The 27,480-nt window shown below is 39.2% G+C and overlaps 1 protein-coding gene across 6 annotated transcripts in view; it reads right to left on the reverse strand.

Annotated features, from left to right (window-relative positions):
- The window catches only part of CLIP4 (CAP-Gly domain containing linker protein family member 4), a 32,598-nt gene extending 6,822 nt beyond the window's left edge, over positions 1 to 25,776 (reverse strand). The window contains exons 1-15 of one of the 6 annotated variants that reach the window (XM_074863901.1): positions 25,677 to 25,776; positions 25,009 to 25,141; positions 24,135 to 24,196; positions 23,626 to 23,691; positions 22,237 to 22,294; positions 21,506 to 21,652; positions 18,551 to 18,690; positions 17,562 to 17,655; positions 16,503 to 16,664; positions 13,055 to 13,173; positions 10,567 to 10,803; positions 7,110 to 7,245; positions 6,240 to 6,380; positions 3,567 to 3,650; positions 250 to 390 (exon numbers count right to left, since the gene is read on the reverse strand). In XM_074863901.1, the coding sequence (XP_074720002.1) occupies positions 250 to 390; positions 3,567 to 3,650; positions 6,240 to 6,380; positions 7,110 to 7,245; positions 10,567 to 10,803; positions 13,055 to 13,173; positions 16,503 to 16,664; positions 17,562 to 17,655; positions 18,551 to 18,690; positions 21,506 to 21,638 (1,387 nt within the window). In that variant the 5' untranslated portion in view covers positions 21,639 to 21,652; positions 22,237 to 22,294; positions 23,626 to 23,691; ... (1 more) ...; positions 25,009 to 25,141; positions 25,677 to 25,776. Of the gene's footprint in view, positions 1 to 249; positions 391 to 3,566; positions 3,651 to 6,239; positions 6,381 to 7,109; positions 7,246 to 10,566; positions 10,804 to 13,054; positions 13,174 to 16,502; positions 16,665 to 17,561; positions 17,656 to 18,550; positions 18,691 to 21,505; positions 21,653 to 22,019; positions 22,092 to 22,236; positions 22,295 to 23,625; positions 23,692 to 24,068; positions 24,197 to 25,008; positions 25,142 to 25,676 lie in introns of those variants that run through there. The other 5 variants (XM_074863898.1, XM_074863900.1, XM_074863902.1 and 2 more) reach the window with 5 other exon arrangements.
- Between the last annotated feature and the right edge of the window lie 1,704 nt (positions 25,777 to 27,480).

A 27,480-nucleotide genomic window follows, 5' to 3' on the forward strand; every position in this document is an offset into this window, starting at 1 on the left:
CTGTGGACTACAGCCTTTTCTCTGCAGTTGAAAGGTACAGCGACCAATTATAAGAACAGTTTTCCTCTTGAAGATGTTCTAAAAAACTTTTTAAAAGTTGCCAAACTGAAGTTTATGGTTAAACTACTTTCCAAGTGTCTGTCTTGAACTATCTCAGATTCTGAAACAGCACAAGTAGTTCTACATAAGTACTCAATACAGCAGTAAACTCCCACCTGTGACAATACACCTCAGTAAAACAGACCATACCAGCACTAATTTTAGATGAGGCAGAAGACACTCTAGTCACTGCCTTTTTATTGCTGCCAGTCGAGTTCCGCTTCTTGGAGTAATTCCGTTTGCCTTCCAAGGAGGTAGTAGAAGAGGAAGAGCTGCTGTACCCAGGAAAACCTAGAATTCATAAATGGAAATAGTCCTTCAGAGACCATATTCGGAAAAAGACAGATTAAGCAGAAGGGAAAGCTTCTGTCAAAAGGAGGTTATGTGTTCTCCATAGTGGGCAGAATACAAAGTAAAGAGCCAAAATCAGAAGTTGTTAAGCAGCATTTGCACAAACACCTGTCAGGAATGACATAGGTGCATTTGACCCTGCCTTGGGAATAAGGTGATGGGTGAGTGCTGGAAGAGGTCTCCAAAAGCCCCTTTCTTTATCACTCAATGAAAGTTCTTCTAAACAGTTATGAGCATATTTATTAAAATATGGAAGCCTTAGTAATAAGAGATCATACCACCACACTTTCAGCATCCAGCCTGTTAAAGATCTGATGAGAAGTGGAAGGAAGGTGGCATTATTTGAGTGAATTATTGTCTGGATTAAAGCCTACTATATTCCATTACATACTGTATTAATATTAAAATCTGTACTATAAAATAAGAATGGGAAATAAATCACTTTTATCTCCATTTGCAAACCCTGATGTCTGAACTGTCCAATAAGACTTATGTTCAGCTTTCTTCTTTTCAAAGCTCCCCCAGTTCTCCCCTTTCCTACCTGCTTCTGCCCAAAATGAAGCAGGGTACAGCAAGACATGTCTATGTCTCAGTTTCTCAATATGAAAGATTAAGATAATATTGCTTATCAAACTCTCCAGAATACTGAGAGGCTTAATTCATTAGTTTTCACAAAGCACCTTGATATCAACACAGGGTTAGCGTGTTCAATACAATTTAATCCTCCAATGTGGCAAAACAGTAAAGAACTGCAGAAAGGCAAATAGAGTGGGTCAAAGCAAAAGCTTAGGTATCTGGAGACAGAAATCTAAAGACTCTGAGATACTGGCTGCAGCTATGCTGCAATGAAAATGCAAACTACTAAATAAATGGTGACTAAACAGGCAAACTTCAACTCCCAAGTCCAAGGTATAAATACACATGTGCATTTGCAACCACATACGAGTCCGTATTTAGAAGTCAGTCCAGTGATGGATTCACTGGAGGTCAGACCACCTCACACTTTTACATGAACGCAACAAAAACTGCTGAAACTAAACCACTTCAGACACTTCATGAGACACTTCATTTTGTGGGAAATCACGGGGCAGGAGAAGGAAGAGCGGAAGGGACCTCAGCACGTTCTCTAATCCATTCCTCTTCCATCAGGCAAAACAACTATTTGTTAGATCACTCCTGACAGGTGAACATTTGACCTGTTTTCAAAAACCTCCCACCAGGGAGATCTCGGGGCTTCCTCAGCAATATATTTCACCACTGAATTGTTACAGGTTTTTTTCTCCCCTAATATAAAACTTAAATTACCACAGTTTTAGCTCAAGATTTCTTACTCTTGTTACACATGCAGAATGGGTTACACTGGTCTTTGTATCTGAAAGCTTCCTGGTTTATCCCTTTAATCTTCTGTCTTTTTAATCACACAATCACAAATTCCAACAGTCTTTTCTCCTAAGTCATGTTTTACACCTCCAGTTATTGCAGTGACTTCTCTGAATTCTCTCCAGTTGATTCACATCTTTTTGAAGTGCAGTGTCTAAAACTACATGCCATGCTTTAGCCGAGGCCTCACCTCTGCCAAGTAGAGCATCCAGGTCGCTTTGTGCATCTCACGGATGACGCTCCTTTTTATACATTCCAGTATGTTTCCCCCTTTGCAATGCCATGACACAGATGGCTCACGTTTACCTCGTAATAATAACCCTGTGTACTTTTCTACAAATTGTTACCAGGCACACCATTCCCAGGGTGTCCTTATACAGCTGACTGTTTCGGCCTTGCTGCAGAACTTCGTAGTTGTCCTTTCTCCTTTCCATCTTCCCCCCAACTCTGCCCCAAGATCTTTATTCCAATTTGTCAAGGGGTTTGGGGGGATTTGGGGATTAAAAAAAAAAAAAAACAACAAAAACCCCAGACCCGGCACAAACTCCAGAAAACCCCAAGCTGAAGTAGCCTTCTAATTTGACAAAGAACCACTGACAGCTACTTTCTAAGTTGGATGCTGGCTTTTCGTAAAGATTTTCCCAACCCACTAAATCCCAGAATTCACTCCACATCACTTACAGCCTGCAAAGCCATTGGTATCCTATTAATTGCAGGTACCACATCGTATCCATCAAACTGGGACACTGTACTGCTAATTTCATTGGGTGACCAGAACCTGAAGACCAAGCCATTAAGTGCCCTCCATGAACAAAATGTTGGAAACCTCTGTCTACACAAGTTTTTAGCTCACCTCTGAAAAAGCACCATATAGGACAGTGCTTAAATACCTTATACTAGCCTCTTCCCCAAGTCTCTTCCTCACAACTGTTCACTGACAGAGGATACAAAAAGGTGCTTTTCTTCAAAGAAGATATATCCAAATTTACACTTCAAATTATTTCAAAGAAATACTGCTTTTACCAACACTTATAGTATGATTTAATAGACAAAACCTCAAAGGAGACCTGATTTTAATTTGTTGAAGACACCCCTGAAAGTGAGATCCCTTTATGTTTAAAGTTCAGCAAACAAAATAGTGATGCAGTAGAAGTCACTATCCAATTCTGAAACTAGATAATTGCAGAGAATTATTCATAAAAAACTAGAGTTTCATTTTTCATATTTGAAGCTTGTTACTATGAGTCTTCCACAATACAATGCCAAGACTGTTAAGTGCTGTTTGATGGTAACACTTTATTATACAAGCTTGAGCATACAGATAGAGGAGAGAATAAAAATTCCATCAGAATATGTGCACAGTTCTGCATTAAGAACTAAGTAGTAACGATACAGGGCAAAAGGTCTCCCTCAGAACCTTAGTCTGCAGATCCTCTGTAAGATCATTTACTAAGAGACAGATTTCAGCTTTAAGGGCTTGTCTATATTCTTGTCCATGTATATGGATAGAAGCTGTCCAAACCAACACAGAACGCCAGCCAAACGTCCACACAAATTACTGTTGCTCCTAGGAAACTACATGTGTACAACTTGGGACTTGAATACACACAGGCAAGGTAACTTTTTTCTATAGTGTAGATATAGGACTTTTACAGAGGTAAGGCAGTAATAATACTTCCTCTGCCCTATCCAAAATTTTTCTCAAGATGTTAAAAAATAAAAAAAAAATTAGTTACCATCTTTTGCAGGTACAGTTTTTCCTCTGTTAGCAGTCACAGGGTTGGTTTCAGAAACACTGTCTTTTTTTGCCATATTTAGGCCTACAAAAAGAATATATACAATTAAATATATACATCCTAACAATGAACAATAATTCTGCAGGAAAGTCACATACAAAAAAAAAAATCTGACAGATTTGCAGATTAGTGGATGCACAGATAAAGCTGATAAAACCGTACAATTCCTTAGACTCTTGGTAAATGGGTAAAACAAGACTACAGAATTGTTTTGATGGATAAGCACAGATGTTAAACCCCTTAACACATTAAAACATTCCAAACTATCTTGCTAAACAATAGTCTGCAAAATATTAATGTTTATACTGAAGGAGTTTTACTTAAATCTTTCAAACATTTACATCTATTATAAAAACAACATTCAGTACTTAAGGTATATTATTCACTAGTATGAATTGCACAATTTCTGCATTAAAGATTATATATAAAAGTTTTGAGAGAGATTTGAGGCCAAATCTTCAGTCTACAAATAATGAAGTATGCCAATAGGATTTTTAAGAGCCTAACTCTTAGAGCAGCGATGTTGTGAGAGGCATATCAACTAGTACTACCACATAAGTTATAATTTGTGAACAGTCATTTTGCATTTCTGACAGTTTCCTACCCTAACTCAAGAAGAACAAGCTTAACTATGATTTATCCGCTCCCTGTCATGAAAGAAAAATCACATCTTTTTTATTTAACTACAACTCTTGGCTTAATTCAGCTACAGGGACTGAACTAGTTTGCAAATGTACTATATTTTCCAAAATTTTATGGTTTAGCCATTAAGCCATCAGATCAAAAAACTAGTTTTGTGACTGATAACTCATTTCTCAATTTAATCACAGTAATCCTTTTCCTAAAATTTTCAAAAAGACCTATTATCACTAATCTGATGGATTATTCAAATCCAGTAGAAACAAATCATATTTGAAAGTGTCTATACAGTATCATATTTTACTTTGCAGCTTATAACCATATCTACAAGCAGCATATTAATCTTTCTTGGATCATTACAAACCAACGTATTGCAGGAATGAAGTTTAAGAGAAAGAAACGTAAACTGGCGATGCACGCAAACACTGCAAAACAAAGTTCTGCCTCTGCAGTTTTATCCTCCCACTCCAGCCAGTGAATCAGTCAGGCACATTAATTCTAATGGAGCTTTCAACGCAAGAGCATCTTGCAAACGGCAGCTTCAGATGACTGCTAGTGGATGTAAGCTCTGCTGGGCAGATGATGCATAACTTGCTCCGATTTTTACTTAAAGCCAAGTATCAAATGCTTAAATTTTACAAAGACACAAATGCACCTTTGTGACAGAAAAGGTGGTTTATGACTAAACTGTCCGGAACACACTGCCTGTGACAAAGGAAACAGTCCTTTCCATTACAGTTTAATGAGTTACAAACAGTTCACAACAAACTCAATCAAACATTGAAAAATATTTAACAGAAAAAAGTCAGCTCAGATCTGCTCCTGAGCAATACTCCTAACAAACCAATTATTCCAAGAAGCTTTTTACGCAACATGTCCATTTATAAATAGCTTAGATCTTGTGCTAATTGTAAATACACATAATTAAAGCTTACTTCCCCCTCAATCTATGTAAAGAAGAGTTACATAAGTCATTCAAAATGCTGCCAAAATGCATCTCCTCCACGAGCCTGGCACATTGTTTCTAAACCCTGCGTATTACTGGTAAAGCGTGTAGTGTTTTAGGGTGTTTGAGTAAACTCGATGAGACTGTAAGCGTATCTTCCACCCCTACACTGTGCTGCCTTAGTATGAGTCACCTAAACAGGGTTCAAAACGCAAAAGAAATGAAAACGTAATGACATTGTTATGTACCCAGCCAGACACAGGGCTAGGTTATGCATGGTGGGGACTACACACAGCAGGGAAGGGTCTGTACTCTTAGAACCTAAGCAGACAGAAAAAATGCATCATTCTTACTTCACAAGGAGGGAATTTGCACAGAAGGATTAAGTAATTTGAGTAAACTGCTAAGAAACTAAACCAGAACCGGGGACTGAGCCTTTAACTCCAATCAGTAGACTGAGGCCTTATTACAAGGACATCCTTTCTCTTCTAATTTGCCTCTGGTTTTACTCAGATAACTTAATTAGCAGATAAAACACAATCAGTTAAATAGTTCCTTGATTATTTTGCCAGAAAATAAATTAAATTTCTTCAATTACTATACATAAAGGTGAATATAGATTAGTTTCTAGATTTTCACTGATTTCAGTGAGAGGTTTCAGGTTACCCAGGAAGATCTTAGTAAATGGAATCACATTAAGTTTAGACATTTAACTGATATCACAGCCAATCTGAAATTACTTTAATGGCTTGAGAATAAATGTTTTGGTGAACTATAACCTGTCATAGTACATCAGATCACTATAATCACTAAACAGCTACACATAATGTCCTTCCAGTACCAGTTTACAGGCTAGTGAACTTATAATAATAAGAACATGTAGTTAATAAACATCTTATCACCTTCTAATTCCAAGTGATGAACTAATTCCAAACAAGTATTTTAATACCAAGATTTACAGGATTGGTGCTAATTCTTGAGGATTAGTATCTCTCTACCCTGTCTCAACATACAAAAAAAATACTCACCAGAATTCACTTTGGAAGTTATGTGACTCACATCTATTTTCTTAGATTTGACCAAAGGTGAAGACCGCATGGAAGAACTTCGTACAGAGCTTTTTTTGAGATCAGAAGCCTTGCTTATTTTAGAAAGAGGTGCAAAGATACCTGGAGAGAAAATTGTATGTGACAAAAAAGAATGTAAGAAAACTTTCTGGCTACTATCTCTTACATCAATTAATTTATGTTTTTTTTCAGCCACAGTCATAGCTTGTTATGCTGCCAAAGCACTTGTAGGATAGGAAGGACTAGCTCAAATGAACAGTGAAACCAAAAGGCTTATTGAGCAACTTGAACAAAGTAATTCAGGACTTCAGTAAAACTATCAAGCAGGATCTCCTTTTTGTCCTAATGGTAACATTCAGTCTCCACTGTTGCAAAACACAGACATCATATATCATGAGTGTCCATGAAATATCAATTAAAATACCTCAAGCTGAAAGTTAGAAAACAGCTACAAGCATGAATCTCTTAGAAAGGAAGACAAAGCAGGTAAAGAAACACAGCCATTATTGTTACAACACAAACAAAATAGTTTCAACAATATAGGTGGAAAAACAGGAAAGATTATTATCTCACGGTTTCAAGGAAATAACCAGAAATAACCGGAAATAAACAGAAATTTTGACTGGTTGGTTGTTTCCATGGTTTTGCAAATAGCTGCAGCCAAAACAGTAGGAACAGTTAAAAGAATCAATAAAACAAACACAAAGCACTACGAAGAAAAGCAACAGAATTTGTTATGTGTTTTTATTCTCCCTAAAGGTCCATATCTTCCAAAACTTTTTTTAAAAATCAGGTTTTTAAACAATTTAAGAAAAAAATTAAAGGTTATACCGCGTTTCGGTGCACACTTGAAGTACTGGACTTTTCCAACACTTCCATTGTTCTTTCCTTCCGGTTCATCCAGCTCTATGCCAGCCCACTGGCCACTGGCAAATTCTGTTGTGCCACAAAATCTTAATGTACCAACCTAACACAAAAAGTATCAACAGAGAATGACTTTGTTAAACAAGTACTGTTCATGAGAATACAGTATAGATTATAAAGAAGCAGGCAAGTCATCTCCAAGCTTCTGATCAGAACAGAGAAATACAAACATAATAGTCTCCCCCAATCATTGACAGTCCTATCTTTCACTGCCAGCCAATGCATCTTCCAAAACACCTTAGTCTCTCTGCGTATATGCTGTGTTACACAAAAGCAGTGGTTACTGACAGCTCTCATAACAGGTAAGCATTAGTCAGTACAATACAACTCCAAGTCACCAAGGTACAGGAGTGTATGACTAATGAGAAGTTTGATTACTTTCAGTGTCTTTCACAACAATAGTTCCAGAATCATGCCTAGAAATCTTGCTGAACTGGAGATTCCATGGAAATACTAGAGAAAAAAATTCTATAAATATATCTGTGTGTATAAATATATACATATAAGTATACATATACATTTTTTTATATACATTGCAAAGGTTAAAGGGTAAACTTCAGAGTCTACTTAATTTTTTCTTTGGAAAAGATTCATAAGCCTTTTATTCCCTCCTTATGATTAAACAAAATTTTAAAAGCCAGCAAATGTTTTAAACATTTTGTTGTTGTTGTTTCAATATATACTATACCATACACTCTGAACAGATAAGCATATCAAGAATATCAAGACAGACCAGTCTTGCTGGTGGACCTCAGTCCCCACAAATACACATTATGAGCTCACACACTTCAGCCAAATGGGGGAGGAATAACTAACAAAGATGCATTTAACATTGATTTAAATCCATTTTTGTATTTGATTTTTAAATAGTTTCTGTGCTAAAATCCTTTGATCTTTCAGTTGCTCAGTTTTCATTATCTCATGTGACCTTAATACAATTAGTTCATTTGGTACTAGGACTTCACTGTCTAATCCAGCCCTCAGAGAGTAAACAGACAGAAACCATTTTTTTTCTTTACTATAAAACCTACCAGCTACTCTTTCTTAATGTTCTGTAAAGAAATAAATGTGACCCAGAGCCTGTTCGTCTTTTACTCTGAAGATGTCCTTTAAACTTGATTGTTATAGGCAGGTACATCACGCTAATCTAGACTCAGACTTTTTAGCTACCAACCCAGAGATCAAATTCAGCCAGAGGAGGCTTGGCCAAGCAGCCTCAGATTCCTCCACTCCCCAGGCACCAGCCAAAGGGCACTTACTGAGCAGAGAGGAGACACCAGCAGACGTCTTAAACTGGAGGTGGAGATGGCAAAACTGAGGCTCCAATTCTGCACAAGCCCGAGGACTTGTGCAAGGAAGGAGCAGGGGGCATCTCACACATGAGAATCATGGCAGGAATGGGAGAAAAGAGGTTTTCCCCCAGCTACTGGTTTCCCTGCACTCACATTTCATGGAGTGTCCATTCAGATAACATATAATGTAGGACAGCAGGAGCCAGTGAAGCTGGAGGACCCCAAATCGTGTACACATGAACACCTGCTTTTGCAGATTCCTACCCTGTAAGACAACTACAACAACAGGTGCAGTAGGAATCAGGAGAGGAATCCATTTTCTCTCTGGCATCTACTGTGCTTGGCTTTCAAGCTTCATTAAAGCTGATATGTTGGGAGACTGCAGAAGCAGGAAAGAGAACAGGAATCCATAAACACATGGAACGTAAAAATGCTGCCATTCCAGTGCCCTCATCTCAGCTTCCATATTCTGGAAATGAGAACTGATCCAAGAGGAGGTTAAGAATTGGGCACCATTTTCATCATCCTGCTCTCACTTTTGCCCCACCCTGGACACATTTATGAGTGTCAAGGGAGAGGGGAAGACAAGGCTGAGATCAACTTCTCCATTCAGACAAATGGAGAAAGTGGGTGGGAAACACGTGGGAGTAATGCAGAACAGCTCCTCGCACACAAAGAAAGGAAGGGAGGAAAGCAGACGTGGAAAAGGAAGACCAAAAAGCACAATCACATTCCTCCTTCCCACCTGCCATATGACAGCTTTGGCTCCCTTAAAAAAAGCTAGCTGGAAAGCCCGGCTGGCCTTCAGCAGCAGAAAAACTGCTTCCAACAACTTCTTAAAAAACACTGTAATAGCATACTCAAAAAAAAAAAAAAAAAGTAACCAAATCCAGGAAGCTTTATCCATACACGGTAAGCACATTACAGTACAAACAGTTCTATGGGCCATACTTGGAGGAAAGATATGCAAGAGGATTAATTTCTGCCTTTTCTTGCTATAAAGCCTCTATTAACTTGCAGTTACATTATCTCCCCTTGCTTTCACTGTGCAATGGCTTTCTGTAGAAGAAACTTCCATGAACTTCTTACTCTCTTTAAAGAATAAGCAGCTTCCTGTATGTACTTCAGTTAAAATGCCTTCTGCGTAGCTAGCAATTACTTTACCTTCCCTGACCCAATTTCAAGAATACACCAAATGAAAATACAGAATGGAAGCTGCTCGGTGCTCTCGGAGTTCACTTTAGAACACTTCAGTTGTGACACTTACAAATCTGAAGTTATACTAGAAAAAATCTTAAAAGTAAAGCTACTCAAACATAAACTTTTGCTCACAAATGCCTTCAGTATTTACCAGAAAAATATTTGGAATCTTTAAAAGAGTTCTAGCACTTTTAAATCATTTCAGAGCCCTTCCTATCAAAGCAAATAAAAAGTATGAATACTAGTTGCAGTATCAATGTTACATTTTTTAAATACATTTTTTAAAATGTGTCTAGCGAGGTAGCTTCTTAAAAGCTATTCACATTTGAGCTGGACCAGTATTAGCTACATTCTCATACGTCCACAGAACCATGTAACAACCCCACTGGCACAGCACTGCTTCAAATATTTTAGCTGCATTGCACCAGTGAAATCGGGTTACTACAGGCTAAGCAGAATTGAAGTTTTCTTTTACCACCTTCTGGAAACCATTAGGGGTAACTGATGAATGTATACCCGTAACTGAAAGCTGGGCAACTCACAAAGTAATCTGTAAATTTTACCACCGTTTTGATGTGACACCAAAAATGTTAATAAAAGCTTAGCCATGCTGATGTGCTATAGGAGACTGTTACAAAATTGGTTACAGACACAAAATGCAGGCCATGCCTGTCAAAACAGCTTTTCACAGTAGTGACTTTCTTTAACACATAACTGTTCAGCTTATTGCTTTCTGAAACCAGATGCTCACTGTCATCCAGAGTTCATACCTTCCAGAAAGTGTTTCAGACCCTCAAATTTGAGATATGTCTCCAAACAGATAAATAAATTGTCCAGAAATTATGAGGGTAGTACCAAGTTGCTCATCATACCTTCTGTCCTGCAATAACAACACGATCTCCGAGTTTCAGGCCAAGCGATAAAAGCATGGCCTTGCCTGTGACATGATCATAGTTTGGAATCATGGCTTTTGAGATGTCACATGAGAGAGGCACTGCATCCAGCAATATCTGCTTTATTTCTTTTGCACTGGCTGCTGCATCTGCCATTTCCAGTGGCATATCTACCGGATCGGGAACCACATCTGCTGGAATCTGCCCTTTGTCATTCTGCAAAAACATAGCACAGGATTTAATGTTGTGACGAGATAAACCTGATTAGGCAACACCATAGTAGTTTATGAAGTTTTTAAGCCTCTTCATTAGACATTTTTCCTAGAACATAAATAACTATAAAAACATCCACATTTTCAAGTAAGGATGCCAACACATCCTTAGATACATAAACTAGCATTTACAGTGGCTTATTTTCAAAAGTGCTAAGTTACGAACATTTTTTATCTAAAGAACACTGTTAGTACTCAGAACACATGAAAAACATACCTGTATATATCTGTGTACCTGAACAGATTTAGAAAAGTAAGCAAGAATTCTGGTCTGTAATACCAATACTGTAAAGCTAATACTTCCCACATATTTTATCTTTACCCAGTGATGAGTTTACTCCTTAGTGAGGCATATTCCAAACATAAGATAAAATTTAATCATATGTTGCACATATAGAATACACAAAGTTGATGTCTCATATAACTGCTTAAATAAATCTGTTCAGATTTATTTAGATACAGACTATTTCATGAGAGATGAATTAAGGACAAAGTCCTTTCCAAACACTTCCCATTCCCAGAGAGCAGCAATAGTGATTCCCCGTATGTCCCCTGTGATGCTCGCCCTAGGCCAGAGTTGTTGTGTCCCAGCTCACCTGGAGTTAACCTTAACTCAAGGCCAGCTGGCCAGACAGCAAGTACACTGTCAGGCTGTCAGGCTGCTACAATGGCAAGTTCTACCCACGCTTTCTTCAGCAAAGGCATTAGTATGGATCTTCGCTTATCTGCCAATTTTCACAAAGTTTTCACAAACTTTGTGGAAACATAATTATCTCAGTCTTCCAAATTGTGTCGCAACTGAGCCCCCGGACTCAGAAATTACCAGAAGCTCAGAGGGAATGATGCAGAGCAAGACTGTATTTGCTTTGTTTCCTTAAAAAACAGACTAAAAACTCTAACTCCCCTGAGCCCCCTATCTCCCTGTCTCAGTCCTAGAAAACTATAATCCTTACACAGCATTTACATTGTGCTGTCATCATAGAGGCAAACTACACACTGTCTCTGGTCAGAACTTTATTGTGAGATTGAAGAATTAAACACCTACCACTCCTTAAAAATCTACGGTCATTCTGTAAGTAAAAGGTCAGCTCCATTCAAGTCACAGTACCTTAGAAACAGGATATAGCTGGGTTAAAGTTGAGTGGGGAGTTTGAGTTTTTAGTCATCACATTAGCGATTGTTTCGGTCGGATCAGTCCCACAATTCAGCCCACCAGGTGCCCTGCAAATCTCTGTGTCAACACAAGGTAGGGGGCAGAGCAGAGGCAAGGCAAAAGTGGCCAGTGGCACAGGATTGCTTTTCTCAAGGGCAGAGCCACCTTCTGCCAGCTCAGAATGCTTGTGCAACTACAAAGAAGTATTCCCTGTGACAACACGCTCTGAAACATACAGGTGCCATAGAATTTGAAACATGTACATGCACACTAAATACTGAGACAAAGAAGAAAAACAGGATTTTTAAAGAGATCTAGATTGAATACCATGAAGAACTGTATAAACAAAGGTGTTCCAGAAGATTTTATACCATCAGTGATACATAAAACAATGACTTTTTAGTACCCTTAAAACAATTATCATTTCTCAATTAAAAAAAAAAATTGAAAATGCAGAACTGAGATACTGTCTCTGCAAAAAAAAAAAAAAAAAAAAAAGCCAACCAAAAAAAAACATTAAAAAAATCCCACAAAAACCAATCAAAACCCAAGATTTGTGGCTAGACACATCTAGCAGCAGGTTACACTTTAACTCAGGCCTATTATTTGGTTAGCAAGCAGAGCAGTTCATGTTTCTTCATTATCAGTTATTTATGCTAAGACTAACTTTACTGCTAAGCAACACACTGCATTTCTGGAGGTCAGAGATTGCACTCCTGTATTTCTGAGAAGATCCACCATTGCCATGACAACTGTTGCAAGACACAAAGGAGTATTAACAAATGAAAGTTGAAGCAACAAATAGAAGAGCATCTTGAAAGCTACCTGAACTAATGAACTAGACTGCGACACAAAAACACCAACTTCAACACACAAGCATGACAAAGCATACAAAATCATCCACTACAAGTTACAGATAATTTGTCTGAGGCACTATCACTCCATGTAACACGTATTCAGCTAACCAAAATCCTGGACAGACCATTCAATTTTTCCAGGTACTTTCTTCACCTTTTGGTGAATCTACAACCTGACTCCTTACCCTAAATGCAGGATTTGCTCCGTGTTCCAGTAAACACTTGACAGCTCCTGTACATAGGTTAAATGCAGCAATATGCAAAGCGGTTCCAAAATCAAAATCACTACAGGTGGCATCCACATCTGCAATTAAACATCACATGTGAGGTACACAAGTCCGTAACATGAACATTTCACCCTGCAGATCCCTTGAGAGGACATTCATTTTTACAGTTTATGTTAACATTTATACAGAGACACCATTATGCATGTACTAAATGCACATGAGAAGTAATTCTACATTAAGTATCAACCTTATCTGCATCTGTTTATTCACACCATAAATCAATCTGGAAGATGAGCTTTTACTTTCATTCGTTTTATAACACTGACGACTTAACTGCAAAATTGTTGCTATTCAGGATGCCCAGTCTACTGTGCAAAGATTAACAAGTTAGTAGCTTTAGGTTTGCATGTAAATTAATGTTTCAGAAATATTTATATTTTATTGCTTCTAGGTGTCAAATGTTAAAATGAGATGCATTTCAACCAGTTTTCCTTTGTGAGCAGGTAGTGGAGCAAAAGAAATCTGATTATACCTTTGCTTTACATTGATTTAATTACTAATGGCCAAGAACGAAGTAAGAGCTAGTGATTTTTATATTTTCTTTGTTTTCACAGAATTGCACTCTGAAGGGTCTTGCACCGATAGTTTGGAAAATGGAGCACTGCATTTGACTAGAAGAGATTTAGCATAATGTATATTTCCGTCAGTTGTTCCCAATATATCTTCCAATCTGCTATGAAGTTATTACTGTTCTAGAAGATTGGAGTTTTAATGTCTATTTAGTCTTTGGCTCCTCTCCTAAACTATACAAGAGAGATGTCAGAGTCAATTATGTATATGACTGTTAATTAGAAATGCCAGATGATTTAATATACAAACCAAAAGCCAACGAGTATTAGCAATAATGTTCCAATTTGAAATACTGGTGAGGAACATAAAACTTTCCACCTCAGGGCTGTACAGTCTCCTAGTATTTTCCAGTACCAGTCTCTGTCCCAAAAACCACTAGCCCTTCTCACAGCATGATAAACAAAATATATCCCAGCTGTATTAACATCTTTATAGTTATATTAAATAAATATTTTGAGGGCAAAAACACCATCAATATATACAGAAGATATATGAATACAGATGTCTCTGCATAGATATCTTAACTTTATATATACTAATAAAGACTGACTCTGAATTTTATAAAGACCAAAGATAACAAATTTGGGGTCAAATTTTAACAGTTTTACAATTGCACTAGTAAGAATACAAACAACTATTTTAAATTTAATTTGCACACGCATGAAAAAGACTGCATTCGCATGATGCTACCATAATGACAGCTACATATGCTCATGTACCTTTTATGTATCAAATGTCAAAAGACCATTACCAGTTTAAAACTAAGTAGAAGTTGTGTAGTTGTATACAACCATTGAAACTTCTGCGTTTAATAAGGCTATCAAGTATTTTCTGCACACATAGAAACTAATTTGCACAAGTACTGATCAGTAATGTCAGCTGCTGAGTCAGCAACAGTTGCGTGTACTCCTATTTTAAAAAGTAACTGACAAGTTGATTTTTTTATTTTATTAGACTAGTGTGACTTCCTCAGATTTGCAAGCTTCATGCTTGGAATTTTTAAACACTGTTTTCTTACAGCTATGTTCTAGGTCTAAGTTGGCATAGTACAGGTGACAAAAAGAAACACACATATATTAAACATTACCCAGTAACTACCCCCAAACTATCTAGGGGAAATAACTATGCAGCAATGGTCTGTCATTACCAACCCACGCAGGCTACATTCATTGTCTAATGGCGGCACACAACATTTCTAATTCTTAAGCCTTTAATAATTTTTATATTTAAAACCTCTAAAAATCTAAGAACAAACTAGATCTCTGTTCTAACAATTGAGGCGTAAATCCGTATAAAGAATTTAACTGCAGTGTCATAAAGGAAATAGTTTAGCAGTAAATCAAAAGGAAACATCTGTGGTACTGGCTGTTTCACAATGGGTGTCTCAGTCAGTATACCACTGTCTTGAAAAGTTATTTATACATTAACAACCACTTTTTCTCCCATTCAGTATGGATCCATCCAAGGCATATCTGCCTTCTACGTACATCCTCCTCTCTTCTCTGTGAACTGCCTGATGAAGTCCGGAGCTAAGATTATGCTTTCTATTCACTCAGACCATCCATTGTTTTCATGTCACAGGACAAATTTTATATGTTTTCTGAGATTAAAAAAAATCATCTGCTTATCCAAGAGTTGCCAACTGCCAAGGCATTTAACCAGAGTGGTTTCCTTGGAAATCTGAGCAAATTCCCACCCCTTCTGTAGGCACTGCACAGGAGGAGATGAAAACACCAAATGCAAATGAGATCTGAAAGAAGACCTAATCTGCTGATGCCAATTATGGAGATCAGACTATTGAAATGTGATGTGGACTTAACTACTGAGCAGTCTTATTTTGTCTTTTGTTACCAACCTACACCTGCTACCTCTTAAGCATGTCATACCAATAACAGCTCTGTTTAACAATTACCTCCATGATGATTCAAGACATGATAAGCAAGCCTTGTGTACTCCCAAAACCTATCAGCTTTGCAGAATTCTGAGACAATTTAGTTACAAGTAGCTAAAAAAGTGTATTAATAATTTTGCAAAATGGCACAGTCAGGATGATATTCAGTAGAACAAATGAACATTTGTGCAATTTTAGCATTAAAATTGCTTACTGGTTTTGATACCCTGACCAAATTAGGAACAAATGGTTCTGGTTCAGAACCATTTTGGTATTTCCATTTGCATTAGTATAAATAGGGCTCCAAATACCAATCCATTGTATTATCGTTCCAAAAGGTATTAGCTATTTATGTCAAACACTAAAGTCAAACTGTTCCTTACATATGACTTTCCAGATAGTCAAGAAGTGGGAAAAATAAGCACGTCAAAGTTGCTTCAGTCACTAATTTGCCACGTGCTGTTGCCAAATCCCCACTTCTCCTCTACCCTTGTCCCAACGTTTCAAGAATACTTCTTAATGTTTAAAGATTCTTAAAAACCCTAAAAATTTACCAGAATAGTTACATCTTTGGTTCTCTGCATATATTCTCTTAGTCCTTAACAACTTAGAATTAACCTGTTTGCTTTCTGTTCTATTAGACAATTCTCTACCACCTTGTACAAAGCTCAAGTTTAAAAACCAGTAATGGAATCAGCAGAGTAAACAAAAAAAAAATAGGTTAAGAGAAAAATGAACCAATGAGGCTGACTGAAAGAGTAAGAAATTAGAAACTATTAATGTATAATGGACAAACAAACCCCACACTTACACTACACAACAACCTAGGGGCAACAGAGTAACAAAATACAGACAACTACATGAAACAAGAGTAACAACGCCTACCTTTTGGCTTTGCGTTTTTCAAAATAACACTAATAAGTTCTGGAACATCAAAGTAGGCAGCATAATGTAAGGCATTCATATTTGTCCAACGGCTGCGTAAACTGCTATCAGCACCCAGATCAATAAGCTGCGTTGCAAATTTTACAGCGGTTTCAACATCACCTGCAAGGTAAATTTTGTAAAATATGCATTAGAGATTTCTTTGACCTCAAAAAACATGCCCATGCTTATGTGTAACACATAATGTATGTTAAACCCTTAAAGCTCACAGCAGAACAATTACTATACCTTTCTTCTTAGGATTAGGATGCAGAAATCTTTGCCTTTTATCATAAAGGGCTGAAATCTCTGCTGTAGTATATAACACTACCTGTTTATCTCTAATGTAAATAATGTGCCATCCATGAAAACCAGGGATTTTAGTATCTGATAGAAGAAATAAAATGATATGACACAATGCTGAAGTTTATGTTAAAAGATCTGCCAGAAAAAAGCTAACCTATGCCAGAGCACACTCAGAAACTTAGTTCAAACTCAGAGAACTGGGTTCGGGTCAACAAAAACATACCACAACACAGAAAAGCTAATAGGGATGTTCAAACAGAGTTAAATATGCTCTTATTTCCAGTATTTATGATCACAGTAATGCAAACAAAAGATTATTGTTTTCACCCTGATCGTGTCAGGAAAAAGAAAAAAAAAAAAGAACGGCCAGTCACCTAAATGTTCTAGTGGCCAGTCACCTAAATGTTCTAGTTTCACTCATGTAAGAAAACTGTCGATAGCTTAGTTCACAGTTTGTACCCCAGTGTGAAACAGCCTTTGCTGCATTAAACTGGTACTACTCCTTGCAATATCTGTACCACTAACTCAACTTACTCCCAACTGCCACAGCAATAACTGCACTACAGGTTTGTATCTTCCTTTCCAATGGCCACAAGGAGAGCCAAAACCAAGCACTAACCAATCACTGCAAGGAAAAATTCTCTAACAGTCAGTGGGATTAGCCTTTGTGAATTAATTAGTTTTTTACATCTATGACGATGTTTCTTTACTCACCAATACCATGGGCCCCTGATTTGCAAGTGTAATGCAAGAGAGTCATATCAGTCAGTCCATCTCTGTCATTCACATTGCAACCCCTTTTAATGATCTGAGAGACAAATGGGAAACAAGCATATTTTAGCTCTGGCATCTCTCTGACATCAGTATTATTTAGTAAGTTATTTCAGATATATTGTCTCCTGCATTCATTTCAATGGCTAATAACAAAGAAGCCTGCCAGAACAGACTGTAACTGCAGAACTGAGCAACATGCACAAATGTAATAAATAGTATTAGATATCATTAACCTTCATTGTTTACAGAATTTAATGCTTCTTTATATTATTAATTCTAACATACATTTCACATGCTGAAAAGTTAACTGCTTAACTGAACAATGGGAAAATGGCTTTATGAATCCCGCCCTTGTTCTCTGATCTCTCAACAATCTTCCCCCCAAAAAAGCCCCCAGTCATACTACGGTAGGAAGAATCTTTACTATACTTCCCCACCTGTCTAGAAAAACCTGTAATCCAGAAGAAAGAAAAATAAGAGAGTAGGATGGAATTACTAGAAACTAGGTGTCTTCTGAAAGCAGCCTACTGCACGTTGCAAAGAGATTTCAGTTCCTAACTCATTCTGTGCCTTGGAATCACTGCCCTTAAGGTCAGGCTTCACTGTAACTTTATATATTGGAGTTTATAGTTACTGCTAAGCAGGAAACTGAAACACCAAGGTGAAGGGGCTCTAAACAACTGCTTTGAGAAGAAACATGATTTCTGCCATCTATCCAAATGTACTGAATTTTTATCCACCATCTTTCTCTTTCCGAATGAAAGCTGACATGTGGAATACAAGGCACTGATCAGTAACTACTTGTTAAAAGGCAGAAACTGAATCTGTGTTTATGATTAGTTCTGCTTCTGAATGAACTGGTTTTATGCATTGTCAACATAGTATTTCTTTAACACTAAGAGCATTCAAGGATCTCATTTATACCTCACCTCATTCCCAATAATATCAATATTCTGCTGGACCTGTGGAACCCACTGCCTTAAGATAGCAAACAATTCAGAAACTGATGTTTCGGGGTTGAAAAGTATTTCTTGGCATGCTGCATCATTGGGATCAAAGAAGGAAAACTCTGTTAAAAAAAAGGAATCATTAGGTACAACTGTAAGTTTTAACATACATCTAGTTTTTCGGACTCAGAGGCAAAGAACAGCAGAGAGTCACTTCACTACTAATCACACAGAATGTTGAATTAATTTAGAGAATTTTCTTTAATATCTGGTCTATTTTCCCTTTAATACTAAGGTCTTGCTTATACTTCTGAAAAAGCTTTGAATCAGCAACCAATGGTACTGCAAGACTGATTTTAAGTTTAGGCAAGGGCTAACAGAGATGTGCAGCCAAAGACTGCTGATTCTAAGCTGTTCCTAAGCACAGACAAGTCTCTTGAGCTCTCAGTGATTAAATGTGTACATGATTTCTCCATATGCTACAAAACATGTCTTTTCCTTCTTCTTCCATCACAATTTACATAAAACATACCAAAATATAAACACATGCACAAATCAGGAAGGCATTCTATGGCTCCATTATTTTCAGATATTTCATGAATGTATCAATCCCAGCTGGTGGCAGCTACAGGTAACAAACATCTTTAAAAATTAAACCACCAAACCAAGATCAGAAAAAACATCTATTTTTAAAATTTTAAGCCTCATTTTGCTTCAGGCAACCCAAAGTATAGGTGTAAAAAACACCTTATCATTAAAGTATGATATTTCATGTTACTTACAGGTGTATGTGTGTGCATGTGTATACACATACTGTATTTTAAATTTGTGAAAGTTCTTCCAGCTCTAGAAAATTATATGACAGAATCTGGATAGCAATGGCTATTTGGAGAGGGAATGGAAGCAGAACCTACTGTCATCAGCAAATGACTGAATCATGGAAATCACTGAACTTTTACCCCCACTGCAGCTATCAGGGAGTTGCCTTTTAAAAAGGTTTCAAAAAAATGTACAATGTCAGCTTCCATCAACCGCAGAGACAAGGCTCTCCGAACAGACATACAGGTTAAGTAAAATAGAGCATCAGCCATCTGGGTGTATGACATGGTACAAACTACCTCTGGATGAATCAGCATAACCTTTCCTCAAAAGGAGCACACCACCCCTTTAGATTGGATTAACAGATAAAAGCACCTACGGAGCTCGCTTCCTGGCTATCTAGAGTTCCTCTAACTGCACTCCCTTGATTCAACAAGAATGAAAAAGGAGGACAAATTCACTGATATTTAGCATGAACTTTTATTTGCACCTAGAACATTTAAAAAAGCAAACCCCTTATCTTCCAGCACTACACAAAGTGTGCTTCTTACCTACATGCCATGCACGGACACTGATCTACTGATTTATCTACCAATACTTAACTTCCACATAAACCACAGCTGATTACATCCTGAGAGCTATAAAGTAAATAGACAACTACCCAACAAGATTAATGATCTTACACAACATGCATGACTCTTACTCTACCAGGAAGCTTTCTAGCTACTAACCAGAACCAAATTATATATCAGAAATAACAGACTGTTACGTTCAGCATGCTAGGGTAAAAACATGAGAATATATTAATAACAACCATCATAACAGGTGGTCAGATGTAGGGTTTGTAAACCAAAGAAATGTTACAGAAAATCTGTTTAAAACAAAAAGTTCCATGAAAGGATGACAAGGGCATCTAAACACTTTACAACATTACTTTGTCCACCTCTATCTTTCCCATGCATTGTTTACAGTGCTCAACTGTACTAAGGAAAAATAAATGCACTTAATGTAACAACGAAGAATCTTTGTCTGTTGTGGTTTAACCTTCTTTACCCAGATTCAGTAACATTACTGTTACACAGGTGACAGTGATCTCCTATAAAAGGAATTTCTTTTATTAAATGAGTAGGCATAAACTGTGTAGGACAGATAATAGTGATACTGTAGTGTTATTAGAAGATATCACAACACTACAATGTTTAAAGAAGGATGAATCAAAAATTTTTCTAAGGGATAAGAAGGCAGAATGGAATAAATCATGACAGTTCTTAGAGTAGAATAGGCAGACATGTTATGAGAACAGGGCTAAACCATGTAAAGACACATGTTCATGTACTAAAATATATCATATGGAACTGTTAAATTTCCAACCTGTGCTAACTCACCAAATGGCTCTCAAGAATGCCGAGGCTGTCAAAACCAGAACATTACATGTATTTATTTTTCCTGAATACAGTTGATTGCTGTAATCAATGCATGGGAAAAACAGAGGTGGAGGCAGTAATTTTTAAGGTATGCGAATGCTATTAACATCTGCAATATTCAAAGGCGTTATAATTGTAGCTATCTATGAAGATCCTTACCTACAGTGACATTTAATATATTATATATCCTGTTTAAGTATTATAATTTATACATGTAAAGACAACTCAACAGTATTTTGGAAGCTGATAAGTGATACTTGCTACAATTTTCTAAAACTCATTTCACAGTCCACAAACATCTACACTTTCAATAGAAATATCCCCTTACAGCTTATTGTTTATTGTAATTGAAAGCACAAGCAAAAAGTGTAACTCTAGAGTTTTTAGATGTGATGTAGATGCTTAACTACATTTAATTACTGCAATTTTACATCTTAACACAAACATCTGACCATAGACAGAGAAGAAACAGTAACAAGGAAAGGACATTATAATTTAAAATGTATGCAATAAGAAAAACAGAAAAAACATGGGTGTTCATCTTTCATTTCCTTTAAAAAATAATAGAGAATTCCTTTAAGAAGCAGTAAACTTTTTCTGAAAAGAAGGAATAAATTAAGAGTTGATAGCTTTTCTTAAATTTCAAAATTATTCTTTGCTGATCACAAATTAATTTTCTATTAAAAGTACATACCACAGTCTGAAGGCATTGGTGCTGCAGCAACAGAGAAAGTAACAGATGTTTCAGAGTTTGGGAATAAGAACCGTTCTCTTTCAATGAGGGAATCTCCTTCTAAGGAAGGTTCTGGGAGATCCTCTATGGTCATCTTCTAGAAAGCCACTTTAGGAGGAAAAAAATTAATAAATAACCTCATTAGAAATACTCTGGATTAGTTCTATCATAAGATATAATGTACAATGAGACTAAAATCTTTCCTTTTTGCAAACATAAACTATTACTACCATTACGTTCTTACAAACTAATAAAGTTCATTAGCAAAAGCTAGTAGAGTTCAGTGTCAAGGATAGCCAACTTTTAATTTTCACTTCATCACTAAACTTGCATGTTATTAATGGAAAACATATTTCTTCCCATTTTTCCCCTTAAGCAGTAATGAAAACAATAATGCTATAATTAGCAACCACACAGTGATGATGAATGGATTAGTGTGTTTTATAGGTTTATGAAAATGTGAAGCATCAAGTACCTGTCCTCACACTCTGCATGCATATTCCATTCCTTCACCATGAACAAGAATGTGCTACCAGCTATCACCTTCTCCTCTTTTAAAATTCTCAGCACTTTAATCTTCCCACACAAAGCTGCAGACAATTCATCACCAAGTGATTCAGTCCTGGACTCATGATTCCATACCAGCTCCTTTCCCAGCTTCTCCCCTCTATGTTTTAAAATAGCATACTTACCACAGTGTTGTAACCTCCACCCTGGTGTTTCAGTCAACTCTTCAGGCCTTAGAGCAACCTAGGAGAGAGAAGAGGGCCGTACAGAGTTACAGTGACATTTTCTAACAACCAGGCCAAGTTACAATCTAGCTACAGTTCACACACTAAGATCAGAGGAGAGCTGGCTACCACATGTAAGACACCTACTTGGGCAAATTCAGTAACAAGTAACAAAAACATTATTCTTAATAGCAACAGGCATTATTGCACTATTGGAGACTACATCTCACAGTTGAAAAAGTAAAATTCTGCATCTTGAATTTTCATGGTTAAATAGTGAGGGTAAAAGCAGCAGCACTTCTACTAAACAATGTAAATTTTTATTCTGAAGATTGCTATGCAGTGCTCTTTACTCAGGAATTTGTTTAGCCAGTTTGCTTAACAGAAAGAATTTGTGGAGCTTTAAGGCATGCTTGTTTTTATTACATATAATCTATACACGAGTAAACAGGAAAAATAAAAAACTAGTCTGGTTTTGAGACTTATTTTGGGTTTTGTATCTTACACACAACAACCTATGTGACTGTATTTATTCTGATATTTCCCAAATAAATTTGCCACAGTACTTGGGAACCTAACATTATCTACATTCTAATATAAAATGCACTTTATCAGTGGATTAGAGATGCTGATCTTGAAATAAATAAACAAAAACCTCCTCTTCTTGCACACTATGCACAGTTCACCCTGTACTCAACTTGGAAAAGAGGTCCACGTGAAAAATGCTCATTTTTCTCCAACTAGTTTATTTCCTCAGTCTTATGCAGCTGTACAAATGCATGTGCTGGCACAAAGGGAAGATCAAGAAGGAAGCCACCGGGAAGAGCAGGACTATTTCTTCCCACAGCATTATCAAATTGCATTGGCTTAAGCATTCTTAGATTCAACGAGGCCAAAAATATCGCTAATTACTTCAATTATTATTTTCATCCAGTAAGGAAAAGCTGGAGTTTACATTTTGAATGGCTTTATAGACATCATGAAACATGACAGCAACGGCTTTCTTGTATGAGGGACTAGAAAGTCTCTTAAGCTGCAAGTCATTAATTAAACCTCTTTTGTAGGGCAACAGTAAAATAAGTTTGCTACCATCTGATAATTGTTCAGAGGCTACAGCAAAACAAAACACAACAAAGCTTTGTAAAACACAAAAATCCACAAGTTCTTCACAGGTAGCACATCAGACACTCTCATGAAATGCACAAAGGAACAATATGCATGAGTATAGAAGAGAGAATAGCTGAACCTGTTAAGTTAGAAAAAGACAGGAAAGGAATTACAAGGTTTCTGCACAGTGCTGCCAGTACAACACTGAGGAAAAAGAAGAAACGCAGTGAAAAGTAGACAGACCTGATTGAGCAGATGGTAACAGGAAGAGGTGAGATTTGCAAAGTACAATGACAAAAGTTGATGGAACTAGAAATCAACAGAGACATTTGAAAATTAATACAAAAAAGACTGTTTATTGCACACAGAAAAGCAGACCGAACAGAACAGAATCTGTGCGTTTGCGAGTATCCAGGGCATCTTGCACTCTGATGGGCCAGAGGGCAGAATACAATCTGTCACACGAGTGACAAGAATTCAGCCCACAAACTATCAAAGCAAAGCAGGCAGGGAAACAATCCGTGCTGTTGGGTAGGTGACATGAAGACCCAAGTGCTACAACATATGTGTCGACCCAACTCCATAAAGAATGGCTCCGCATGTTTAGATTAGTGCCAACACGCACTGACCTAAGCGTGCACAGCCTTACACCATGGGATTTTAATCTGGATCTTGAAATATATTACCATGTCATGACAGAGTACTGAACCATGCAATGTCAAGGCAACAACATGTTCTGCACCCGTGACTACCTCCAGAGACTGCTAGCTCAGGTGTAAGCACATCACAACCAGTTAACGTCACACATGCATACCTGGAAAGGCAAAAGGAAAGCAAAAGGTTGAAAACTATTTCAAAGAAAGGGAAAAGAGACAAGCAGACGTTGTCCTTGTAACGACTTCTGTTCTGAGCAAAACCACAACTGCCTGGGGTATTAATAATATCCAAGACATACAGACTCAGGTGAAATGGAATGGAAGGTCTTCCAGAAGAGCAATGATTTCCCTACATTAGTAAGACAAGTTTAGACAGACGGAAAGAAACGGTTAGAGAAATTCAATGAAAGAAAAGACAGAATTTTCCTGTTCACAACACTGCCAAACCACTGCTAAGCATAGTTTATCACAGCAGAGAGTATCATACTTACTATTTGACAGCCATACATACAGTTCTTCTAACTGAATTAAAAATAGAAATATCATTGGAAAAAAAATAAGAAAACTTGAAGGAGTCATCAGACGCACACACACTTTATGTTGACAAGACTGAAAAGCAACTACAGGTTTCCCGATACCCACACATTACAGAGAAGTGCATGGTACCTCTGCATAAAAAAAGAAAAAAAGTTGTATAATACTGGATCCAACTTTTTTACGTACTCCAGATTTTGTGATTTGCAATTTGCGTTAAAGCACAAAGTTTTCCTGCAAGTGCTATAAAAAAAAACTTGCAAATGCACAAGCACTTTAAGCGATGAAATACAATTGTGCTAGGACTATGACAGGAGAACATGTCACAGATGTGATGCTACTTTTGACAGCAACCATGTATAATGGATTAGTTATCATGTATCATATATGTTGAAGCAGAAAAATTAAGTTCAGACAACAAGACTCTTGCACATACACTATCTGCTTGCTCCATAAAATTTACAGCACGGATGGCGGACATGTTAAGTGTGTCTCTAGGTACACTCAAGACTGGTTTTTCCACTGGTGTGCGGGGGCCCTCTTGCAACACGGCACTTTGTTTTGAGAAGCTGGAAGTTTAAGAGAGTTCAGGTTTCGGAGCTGTCCCGGCCGGCTCTGCTCGTTCAAAGCTTCCCGCGCCACCTCCCCCAGCAGAAAGCCAGGAACGGCTCCGATCACGGGCCGCTCACCAGAGCAAGCCCCCAGGGAGCCGGGGGGGGGGGGCCCAGCCGCCGCCTCAGCGGGCTGGGGCAGGCGGCAACACCTCACCGCGCCGCGAGGCCGCCGCGCCTCCCCTCCCGCCCCCCCGCTCCCCACAGGCTGCCCCCGCCGTGCCGCCCTGCCCCACGCAACCCCGGCCCGCCGGGCGGCCCCACGGCCCCGCGAGGCGATGTGTGCCCGCCGCTGGCGCGGGGCGGGGGTAGCGCTGCGCCGCGCACCGGGGCCAGGGCCGGCTGCGGCCCAACCGCCCGCCCGCCCGCTGCGGCGGCCCCCACCCCGCCACCCCGCACAGAGGGAGGGCGGGAGGACCCCGAGAGGCCGCCGGCCCGCGGCCCGCTCCCCCGCGGGAGGTGCGGGGAGGCGGCCGCCCCCCCCGAGCCCTACCTGCTCTCCGCGGGGAGGGGCGCGGCCGGGCGCTGCCGGGGCCTCCTGCCCGCCCGCCCGCCGCTGAGGGAGCCGAGCGAGGCCCCGGCGCCGCGCCCGCCCCGCCCCCCGCCCTATGGCGGCCAGCACCGCCCTCCTCGCCCCGCCCCCGTCCTGCCCGCGGGCGGTGCCGGCCAGGCTGGGCAGGGCCTGGCGGGGGGCGAGTCCGGTTTTCGGGAGCAGCCGTAGCACCGGCGGCGCTGAGGGGAGGGGGGGGCGCCAGAGGCGTTGCCGCAGGGCGCGCAGCCTCCCCGCGCCGCCGTTCCGGCTGCGCGTTTCCTAAAAGGCGGCGGGCGGGCAGCGCCCCGCAGGCGACCGCAGTAGGCGTCTCTAAGCACCCCCCCACACCTTCCCAAACAGCGGCCGGGGTCGCCGTGTGGCCCAGGGTGGCTGCAGGCCCCCGCGCTCGGCCCGGGTGGGGACAGGCCTGGGACACCCCAGCAACCCCGGTCCGGCGGCGGGGACGACCCTGCCCGCGCTCAGAAACAAAGCCAAGGGGCGATGGAAAGGCCAGCGAACGGCAGGTCAGGCGGCTCTGCTCTGGGGAGGAGCAGGGGAACAATCCCGGTGCTCCGCACTGCGCACAGCCCCCGAGAGAAATGGGGCTCGGCGGTACGGCCGGGAGCAAGGATGGGGAGCAGGGGTACGGCCGGGAGCAAGGATGGGGAGCAGGGAGAGACACGGCGCGGAGCTTGGTACCCGCGGACTGCAGCGCCGAGCACTCAGGAACGCTTAAGGCCATGAAATGGTTCTGCACCACCAGCTGCCTAAGGGACTTGCTTCGGGTCACACAGAACCACTGGCAGATTTAAGCACAGAACTCAGAAATCTGGACTTCCCAGTTATTTTAGTAACCAATGGCAGGAACAAAAGTAGCAACTTCCAAGAAGGCATTTCAGGGGGTGCTTATCCAGTGCTGTAAACATAATAAGGATCTAAATCCAAAGATTGATAATCTCTGAGAAACCCATGCAGTGGTAAACCCATTTTCATACGGCTTGAGCCCAGGCTACTTGAGGGGAATTTGACCTGGATAAAAACTCAGACAAGTCCTGATATATTTTTATGCTCAATGTGCATCACTATTAAGTAAATATAACTGATGTTTATAATCAGGTTTTTGTTGTTGTTTTTCCATTAGTTGTGCGGAGGGGAGGGAGGAGAAATAATGAGAATGACAAGTGGAAATTACCTCAAGTGAAGTACTGGAAAAGTCAAGAGCTGCAAGTGCTTTTGGATCCCAGAGACTTGAAAACTGAAAGAAGTGGAACATGGACTTGCAGCTGTGACAGTAAACATGATACCAGATGGCTAGAGAAAAGCTAAGATATTTCTTCCATTTCTTAGAAATGTTCCACACTTCAGAAAAGGCAAAGAAATATTGTAATCCAGGAGAATGCAGGCCTGCTATTTTCACCTCCAGGGTATTTAGTAAAGGAGTCTGAAGTATAACCAAAGACATGGATGTGAGCGAGATCAAATGCAAGCTTAGGATTGGCAGTTGACGTCTACCTTTTTTGAGATGCTTGATGTTCTGGACAAAGGAATGTATTATGGCTGATATTGAATAGTGGGCTTTAGTGAAGTGCCTGAAATGGAAATTATTAGCAATTCTGGAGAAGACTAGAATTTAGGAGAACTTCAGTGGAAGTAAAGCACAAGCACAGGGGGAAACAGTGTTGAGTAGAGTTGAATGGAAAGTACTGGGCTGAGAGAGGTTACCGATGACATCCTGGGGTATTATTCTTAAAACTAATCTTTGTTT

Source organism: Strix uralensis, chromosome 3 (assembly GCF_047716275.1).
Source record: "Strix uralensis isolate ZFMK-TIS-50842 chromosome 3, bStrUra1, whole genome shotgun sequence".
Lineage (NCBI taxonomy): Eukaryota > Metazoa > Chordata > Aves > Strigiformes > Strigidae > Strix > Strix uralensis.